At 44.0% G+C, this 9,675-nt stretch overlaps 1 protein-coding gene across 1 annotated transcript in view; it reads left to right on the top strand.

The window, feature by feature from the left end:
- Positions 1-548: 548 nt before the first annotated feature.
- The window catches only part of LOC311170212 (low-density lipoprotein receptor-related protein 2-like), a gene marked incomplete at both ends in the record, with an annotated part of 47,249 nt that continues 38,122 nt past the window's right edge, over positions 549-9,675 (top strand). Inside the window, 6 exons of the mRNA XM_084232601.1 lie at positions 549-624; positions 3,020-3,133; positions 4,547-4,803; positions 5,497-5,694; positions 7,040-7,226; positions 8,292-8,411. Of these exons, the coding sequence (XP_084088727.1) occupies positions 549-624; positions 3,020-3,133; positions 4,547-4,803; positions 5,497-5,694; positions 7,040-7,226; positions 8,292-8,411 (952 nt within the window). The remainder of the gene's footprint in view (positions 625-3,019; positions 3,134-4,546; positions 4,804-5,496; positions 5,695-7,039; positions 7,227-8,291; positions 8,412-9,675) is intronic.

The following is a 9,675-nucleotide window of genomic DNA, read 5'->3' as shown; positions in this document are numbered from 1 at the left end:
TCCAAAGTGAGGTCTGAGGACCAGCAACAAAACATCACCTAGGAGTCAGAGAATCTCACCCCTCCTAGACCTTCAAGTTCAGCTTCTGCCTATTAAAGAGACTGCCAAATAATTCACATGCACATAAAAGTTAGGCGCCTTTACTTAAGAGTGGTCACCAAGCCTACCCTGTCCCTAAGGGTCAGGCCCTGAATTAGCCAAGTGTCCGCTGTCCCATTACAGGAGGGGGTGGAAGCCCCTGGCCACTCCTTCCCACTAAATAGCCAGAGATCCGACCCGACGAGTGCACAGCCGCTTCCCCTGCAGTCCGCACCCCTTCCGTGCAGCTTTTCCCCAAGAGTTGGCGACTTCAACTCTTCCCGCCCCCAGCCCCTCACCCCCGCGCAGCAGTTTCGCTGAGCCTTAGGCTCGGGAGATAAAGCCAGACGGAACCGCCAAGCGCTCCCAGCGCTTCTCTCGCCTGGCTGCTGCGCCCCAGCGAACGCACTCCCGGCCCCGCGGCGTTGGCGCGGAGATCGGGGTCCGCACACCGGTCCCCTCCAGAGGCCATGGGGCGTCTGGCGCTCATTCTGCTCCTGCCGCAGGTGCTGGCCATGCTGGGTGGCCTCGGGGGCTCCCGGGTCGGTGAGTGGGGTACCAAGGGAAGGGATCACACAGGGTGGAGGGGCCTCAGGCCTGCTGGGGCTGCTGAGAGCTGGTGAGCTTGGGGCACTCTCGCTTCCCAGGTGACTTACCTAGAAGGGCGAGGCTGGGCCTTCTGGAGTGGCACCAGGTGCCTTTACAAAACTGCCTGTGGATGGGAGGGTAGGGGGCTCAGTGAGGAATTTGGTGCTTTCTCCCCATCTGATCCCCAAACAGGCTAGAAAGGGAGCTCTCCTCATACCTGGTGCACTCTCTCTCCTGGCCTCTATAGTACCCTACCTAGTCAGGCACCAGTAGGATTTGCTTTCTAGTCCTGGTCTCAGATGGTCTGTCCAACAGTGTTCACCAGGAAGTGAGCTGGCCTCTTGGAGGCCCAGGTGCCTCGTTCCAGACTCTCATAATAATCAAGAAGTGGAAGAGGCCTCCACTGAGGTGCAGGTTGGGAGCAACTTCTTGTTGCCCTTGTTGCTACCCTCAGGGTTAAGGAGACCCCAAGGAGGCAGGTGTGGGAGGTACCCAATGTTTGTGGAACCACCTGGTCTGCACACTTGAGGGTCTCTTCTGACAGGTGCCGCTCTCTAAGGAAGGCAGGTTTTAAATCATTTTAGCTTAGGCAGACCCTTGCTTGTTAAGTGGTTGGGAGTAGGTGTCACTTACCAACTGAATTGTCTTCCAGGAGGGATTCTAACCCTCAGGACTTGGTCTGACCTGGTGCAGCATCTCAGCTGTGACAGGAAGCACTTGCTCTGGGTGGTCTTTTCACACCACGCCAGCAACAGGAGTTAAAATTACTCTTTTTTTTTTTTTTTTTTTGGTTTGTGTTTTATTAAGTGGCGGTTTTTAGTGCCTTCTGGCACTCTTTGCAATGTCTGTTTTAGAACAGCATGTGATCCTTGTACTTTGTATATTGACAGACTGAGAGCTACCATAAATTTAATACATAAATAAATGTGCCCCATTTGCAGATACTGTGTAGGATTTGTGCTCATGTTTGACAGATTGAGATTCATCAGGGCAAAATAATTGTTGAAGGAATGTGACTTTGAGCCTTTGAGCGCTGACTGTGACCCTTATTGGGATTCTTCTAGAAGTATCTGTGGAAGAGACAGCAAGAGAGTTACCACTTTATATGCATTTATGTGGTGGGTACTGTGTCAACGGGATTTGTGCTCATTTAATCTTTGAATCCTCACTTATTTTCTAGTCTCATTTTATACAAGAAGACAGGCCCAGAGAGAGGAGGTGACTCCCAAGGTCATGTTGTTTGTTGTAAGCGGTCTAACGAAAACGCCAGCCTGTGTAGCCTGTCTGAGCCTGTGCACCATGTTAGTGGGTGCTAATATAAATGCTCTCAACTTCAAGTTAAGTGCATTTCTGGGATGGTATGTGAGTAGATTTCTGGCAAAGTTGTTATCTATTTATTCATAACCAATACTTCCTGAGTATTTTACTTATAGTGCTTATTATAAGCCAACCTTTTAAAATCAAACATCGAGTAACTATTCTAAAAATACCATCTTGGTGGGATACAAGACTAAGACGTGATCTTTACCAAAGAAGGTGTAGTCTGTGTAATGTCACCGTCAACTTCTATGACAAAGCCTTGTACATGGCTTTCCATTCCTTACACTCATGTTCTCTCTGGAAGTGGGACTTGCTGAGGCTTTACTGCATCTTGCAGAGACTCTTACTAGCACAGACCACATAGCTAATGTTTTCTAGGAGGTAAGGACTGGCCTTTTCTCTTTGAAAGTTAGGACTATGTGATAAGTTAAATGCACAATAGGCTTATTTTGGACCATTAAACATTTAAGGTTAAGGGACATATGTTCATGAGATAAGTAAAATAGATAATATAAGTTAATGTCCTGTAAGTAGCTGAAAACTTACAATTACTTGCAACCAGGCTATTAGAAGTATTTTTATAATCTATAGGATCCAAAACCCTAATCAGTTTTTAGGATGTATCTTTCTAAGTCTAAAAGTAAACTAGATTCAAGTTGTTTGAACCTAGACTTCTAACTTAAAACTCTTCATACTGAGTCTTTGAGACGGAGCCAGAACTGGAAAAGTATTCCTGCCTTTTTCACATAAGTGTGAGTCCACCCCATTTTACTAGGAAAACAGGGAAGCAAGAGCCAAGACCCCATCAACAGCTCCACAGGGCCAGAAAGAAGGGTTCCCTAGGGTCATCACTAGAGAATGCATTAGGGTGTTTAGGATACTGGATTCCCCCTTGTGTTCTCCTGGGGGTTAGGTGGGAAGGCAGGCTTTGCGAAATTACCTTTGGTTGCAGCTTATCCTGAAAAGATGTTCTCTTGAGTACCAGAGTGAGCCAAGAATTCTCATGGCTTGATTTCTTGGTCATTCCATGCAGATGAAGCAAAGTGTAACAGGACCAGGCAAGCTATGTGTGGTGAGAAATGCATCCCTGTGACCTGGCTCTGCAATGGAGAGCAAGAGTGTCCCGATGGGACTGATGAGCAGTGTGGTAAGTGAGCTCTTCTCACTACTGCATCATGCGCTATCTATACAGGATCCTTAGTGCGATGTGCGTGGCCAGCAGTGTCCGTTCTCGTGGTTGTCACCCCATTAAGGGGTATTCAGAAATATTAGGTGCTCTGGGTTTTTGCAGGATCTCAGTGGACAAGACCACGGATGCTTAAGTATAGGTAACTCTGTTAAGACAAGTGGGGCAGGCTAGTTAATATGGAAAATTCAGCAAAAGGTTGATTCCTCCCTTGAATAGGCTTAAACATCTATGTGATATCACTCAAACTTGAATAATACAGAGATTCTTTGTATGAAATCCTTGCAGACCCCAGTGCATACAACTTTCTGTATACAATAAACCAGTTCAACCTTCACAGGCTTAGAGATCTACAACTAAACTAACAGCTTTCAAGTTAAACACAGCTTTCAACTTAAGCACAAAAACCTACACAACCAGCCAACCAAAAAGTCCTATCATTCTCATAAAGACAGGTTTGCCATTTGGTACATGTCTTGTTAAACAAATCTCAAGAACTTCTGTGCTAAAAGGGCTCAGAGTCCCAGAAGAGGCCCCTGAGCACCCGCATATGTGAGCTTCTTAAACCAGATTCCGCAGGTCCTTGTGCTATGCATATGGAAAAGATATTTTCTCCTTAAAGGAGAAAAACCCCTCCTCGGTGAGTGCTGTTTGTTTACTCCACATGCACATTCTTGGGGTATCAATTACTATGACATAAATTTACACGATCCATTTGATATTAAACATGTAATATTGACAGTCACACATGTCATGTTACAGGTTAGAAAATAATTCCTTGTGCTCTGCCCCCGTGCACTTCACCAGCTTCCCATGATTGTGGCCTTCTGCTTGTAGGCATACTTAGCTGGAAATTTTAAGGTCTAATCAAAAACGAATTTCTCCCAGGTTCTTGAACATTCCCATCGTCTCAAATACCAAAAGAATTCAAGGAAGTAAACCTATGAATCTATACTGTTCTACACAGTGGCTGCTGGCCATATGTAAGGATTTAAATTTATTTAAATACCTAAAATAATAATATTCAATCCTTCTGTCATACTAGTCACATCTCAGTGTTCAAGAACCAGTGGCCACCATTTGGGATGAACAGAATTAAAATTCTTCCATTTTCACAGAAACTTTTATTGGACAACCGTGCCCTGTAAAATGGTGGACATCGTCGGAGGGTGGGAGGGGGGCCTGTGTGATGCTGTCAGGGGTCACATGACAAGAACAGGCACGTTTAGGGTGGACTCTAGAAGCAAAGCAGAATTAATTATTCCTTTGCTAATGAAAATGCTTAATATGAAACCCAAATTTAAAAGCTGTTAGATTCCTGACAAGCACCTTCCTTTTTGTATCTTCTTGAATGCCGCTGCCCCTGGCCCGCAGAGGAAGCATGCCGAGGGCACCCCCGGGCTTGGCAGTGTGACGACGGCAGGTGTATTCCTACTAGCTGGCTTTGTGACGGTGCTGGCGACTGCCTGGATGGTTCCGACGAGGTTCACTGTGGCACGTACAGCTTTTTTTTTTTTTTTTTTTTTTTTTATAGAGGCATGCTTTATTTATTTGTTTGCTGGTTTGTTTGTTTGTTTTTGTTTATACATGCACTGGGTACAGTCAGAAGCGCGTACAGCTTTTTATCTTTAGTCCTATTCTGTTAGTTAAAAGCGTTGACTCATAACCACAGTATTAAGGGAACAAGCAAGCCTTCTGCCACATAGGCTCAACCCAGGTGTTAAGTTTTCCCTGGTATTATAGATGACTTTTTTTTACCCACTAACTTATTTTTAGAAAATTACCTGAAATAGGCCTCCCCAGTGGCGCAGCCGGTTAAGCACAGTGCTGTGAAGCTGTCCCCAGCCTCTGCTGTGCAGGTTCAATTCCCAGCCGGCCACGGAGACGCCCACATGGCACAGCAGACCTCTCCTGTCTCGCCCGCTGCTCCCCTCAGCAGTGCCTTTGGTCCATCTGCCTGTCCTGCTCCAGGCTCTGTCTCTGGTGAATCCTCTCACCCTCCCATTCCTCTGGCCTGTATCCCAGTTCTTGTACAAATAAATATATCTTTTTAAAAAAAGAAAAGAAAATTACCTGAAAATAAAAAGATTATTAGCTTTATTGATTCTATTTAAAAACATTTTTAGGATGAAATTTCAATATACAAAATTGTATATTGCTCATCTCCATGGCTACTGTCTTTCTCAATTCTTGTTTTTTTATAGACAGAGCTCATGAGCAAGCCATTCATGCCAAAATAAGTCTGTAGCATAGCACTTCCACCTCACTGAGCCAATTCCTGCCTTTTAGAGGTACTGACAGCCTGTCCTGGCCAAAAAATCCAGTGTCCGGGAAGTTCTCTGTGCCGTGATGCTCGGGAGCTCTGTGATGCCCCTGAGGACTGTGAAGAGGGTTCTTACGAAGGCCGCTGTCCCCAGAGCCACTGCCTACCTGGGCAATGGCAGTGCAAGAACAGGGTGTGTGTGGCAGACGGCTGGAAGTGTGACGGCACCAACAACTGCGGGGACTCCTCCGATGAGGACGTCTGTGGTGAGTTTTGTTCCTTGTTTCCTTTTAAGGGAAAGGTGCACTGTGTGGGCTGCTTTTTGCAAGTTGCATTTTAATTCCTATGACTAAGACTGTCATCCTGTATCTAAAAACAGGATGTTTCCTCACAATAACCAAAATTTAGTCACTCATGGAAATATAGAGCAATGCTGCATAGTAGCTGCAAAGTACACACTATGCACTGCCTAGATTGTTACCACCAGTCAATTTGGCCGGTGCAGACAAAACCTGAGCATCCAGATGGGAGAAGGCCTCCTAACAGGTGCCCTTAGCCTTGTGTAGTGAATACAGAGGGGGAAGTTCCTCACTGAAGAAGGAAAACCCCCCAAAGAACTTGGTGGGTGCTCTATGCCTTTTTTTCTAGCCACATACACATGACATAATGGACCCACCAACAATCCGATTCAATATTTCTAGAGTTGAATCTACAGTATTTAATATATTCAGAGTCTAACATTTTTAAAATAAACTGGTTTCTTAAGCAAATATTTCTTTTAGGATTGTTTTGTTGACTTTAAAACCATTTCAATTAGAACTACTTAATATCAACTCACTTTAATTTGATTATTTCAATCTGATGTTCAGATGTCTTAAGGCTTGATAACAAAGATGTTAAGTTCCCAATTCTCTTAAAACTGCTTACAAAGGGCCCCCCTGGTGGCCTAGGGGCTAAGTCTCAGGGCTATCATGACTGATAAGGTCTGAGATTTATCCCCAGCCAGGGAGCTAACTCACATGTGGTGCAGCAGACCTCTCCTGTCTCCCCCGCTGCTCCCCTTAGCAGTGTATTTCAGTAAATCCGCCTGTTCTGCACCCCACTCTGACTCTGGTGAATCCTCTCACCCCCAGCACATCTGGCCTACAGTCCACTTCTTTTTTTTTTTTTTAAAGATTTATTTATTTGTTTGTTTGTTTGTTTATTTATTTATTTATACAAGCACTGGGTACAGTCAGAAGCATGGGAGAGTGAGAGAATTCACCAGAGTGGGGAATAAGACAGGCAGACTGGTGAAATACACTGCTGAGGGGAGCAGCGGGCACAGCAGGAGAGGTCTGTCGCACCATGTGGGACCCTCGCCGGTGGCCCTGGGATCAAACTGGTGCTGCAGAGGCCTCAGGAAGCTTCGTAGCCCAGTGCTCAACTGCTGCGCCACCAGGGGAGGCCCTACAGCGCAGTTCTTCTATGCAAAAATAAATAAATAAAATATTTTAAAAGATTGGGTTAAAAAAAAAAACCTGCTTACAAAGATAGAACTTGCTTCCCTACCTAGATTTACTTTGGTTTGTAGAAATATTACCAGCTCACCTGCCTGGTGTAAGAGATGTCTATTCCCACTCTCCCCACTCCCCAACACAAATATTGATGAAAAAGAATGCTTAACTTCCTCCACAGCTTTCTGTCCAGAAGGCATGGTTAGATGTGATGAAGGAAAATGCATCCTAGAATCCCTGATGTGTGATGGGAAAGCAGACTGTACAGATGGCACTGACGAACCCACTACATGTGGTAAGAAACCAGTCTCTTGGTTTAAAGCAGGAGGAGATAAAGTCTGAATAGCTCAATGAGCAAATGTCTCCATTAATCCATATGGCCAGTGCATAGGGGTCTACTCTGAGAGAATGCTAGGACCAACTCTTGTAGACAAGCAGTTATTTTTCAGTGATGGATCCCTTACATACGACAAATTGCAGTTCCTGGCATTGGTCTCCTGAGTGTGTATAAATGTTAAAGGAGCTATAAAACTTTAAGAGTTGCTCAAATGTTATAGCTTTAGAGAAATAGACTAGCTAAACAACTCAATCTATATTGTTCTAAGATTGTTGAATAAAGAACTCAAATTTTGCCACTGAGAATCGTTTGCAAAGACAAAATAGTGAAATCTCCCAGGATTTAGCAGAGAAAGGACTTGGGAAGACTTTCCTGGAGAGAAGGGAGTCTACTGAGCCAGCAGCCCCAATCCTGAATCCTGTAATTCGCACTGTAAAGATCACAGTTGGTTCCAGTTGAAACAGAGGGAGAGTAGGCATCTGTCCCCAAGTCATTTTTCATCTTGTCTTTTAACTTCCTCCCTAAATCTGATCTTTATATATGTGCTGTGAAACCCTCCAGTGCTGTTAAAGACCAAAAGAAGCTTTTCGTCAAAGGAATGCAAATAAGAAATGCTAAAAGCTAAGAAATGGTAGAAAGTATGGGTTTCTAAACTGTGTTCGTTGGATTAGTAAATTGTATCATTTTCTGAGGGGAGGGTCTAAACCATCCATAGATTCTAGAGAAAATAGTGAAGAGGTTGCTGGTTTTTCCATGACTGATAACACACCCACACCTGGAATTGTCCAGAATGTTAGCCTAAAAAGAAATGGCTTCCCCTACTCCATGATGCCAACCTTTCCTTCTAGTGCAGTCTTCCCCCAGTGCCTCATGGTCCTAGGGAAGAGGACAGTGTCAAAGGTTATGCATACCCAGACATCTGTTGCTCACTTGAATGTAGATAGTCCTGATACAATATGGTTTATAAAATGTTTGAACTTTCACCTCTTTCACCTGTACTCACCACTGCCCTGTCTCTCCCAGGTAAAAACTGCTCTAAAATTAATGGGGGCTGCACCGGGCAGTGCAGTGACACAACCTGGGGTGTCCGGTGTTCCTGTGGACCTGGTTGGCAATTACAGCTAGATGGTCAGAGCTGTGGAGGTCAGAACTTTTTGGCTTATCTTTTTAAGACATTTTTATTTTCATATAATATAATATCTTCATAATATAAAATTTGGCATTTTTAAGTGTGTAAATCAGTGGCATCAACTGCATTTGCAGTGTTGTGCAACCTTCACCACTATGCATTCCAGAGCTCTTTCATCATCTGCAACAGAAACTGTTCCCATGAAGTGATAACTTCCCATTCTCTCCTTCCTGCTAGCCTCTATTGACTTTTTGTATCTATGAATTTGTCTATTCCACTACTGCATATAAGTGGAATCCCATAGTTATTTTCCTTTTGTGTCTGGCTTTTTTCACTTAGCATGTCTTTAAGGTTCATGTTGTAACTTGTATCAGAATTTCCCTCCTTTTTAAAGGCCAAGTAATATTCCTTTGTGTATATGTATATATGCTACATCTTGTTTATCCATTTACCTGTTCAGGGACACTTAGGTTGTTTTGGCTCTCACAGGTAATGCCACTATGAACATTGGTATTTAAGTGTGTTCGATTGCCTACTTTCAGTTCTCTTGCATATATATACCACAAGTGAAATTGCTGGATCAAGGCCTGCATGGTGGCACAAGGTGTTAAGTCTCAGTACTACCAATTTATTGCCAGCCACTGCAGCATGAGTGCAATCCCCCAGCAGGGGAGCTGACCCACATGGTGCAGCAGACCTCTCCTTTCCCGCTCACTGCTCTCCTCAGCAGTGTATTTCAGTAAATCTGCCTGTTCTGCTCCCCACTCTGTCTCTGGTGAATCCTCTCAACCCCTACACCTCTGGTCTACACCCTAGCTCTTGTATGCACAAGTAAATAAATCTTTTTTTTTTTTTTAAAGAAACTGCTGGATCATATAGTAAGTTCCGTTTAAACATTTACCCAATGCTGCACCCTTTAACATTTCCACCAGCAATATGCAAGGTTCCAGTTGCTCCACATTCTTGCCAATGCTTGTCATCATCCTCTTTTATGAGCAGTGTAGGTCAATATCGACTAATGGGGAAATGAATTTAACATCTTTTATAGAATTTCAGGGTTGGAATAAATGGTCTTGGAATAAATAGTTACTTCGTGGCCACACCTAAGGTCTGTGGCATGATTGGTTGGATAGATTCTGAAATTAGAGTCCACTATACATTTGGCTAGCTGAACTTCTTTGTCATTGAATCCTCTAAGTCTTATTTCTCCCCTTTGTAAGATGGGATTATAATGCCAGAATAGCAAAAACAAATTTCATATGTCCTTCATATATATAT

The sequence above is a fragment of the Talpa europaea genome (genome assembly GCF_964194135.1).
Source record: "Talpa europaea genome assembly, chromosome: 4".
In the NCBI taxonomy this organism is placed as follows: domain Eukaryota; kingdom Metazoa; phylum Chordata; class Mammalia; order Eulipotyphla; family Talpidae; genus Talpa; species Talpa europaea.
This window is presented reverse-complemented; position numbering and strand designations above follow the sequence as displayed.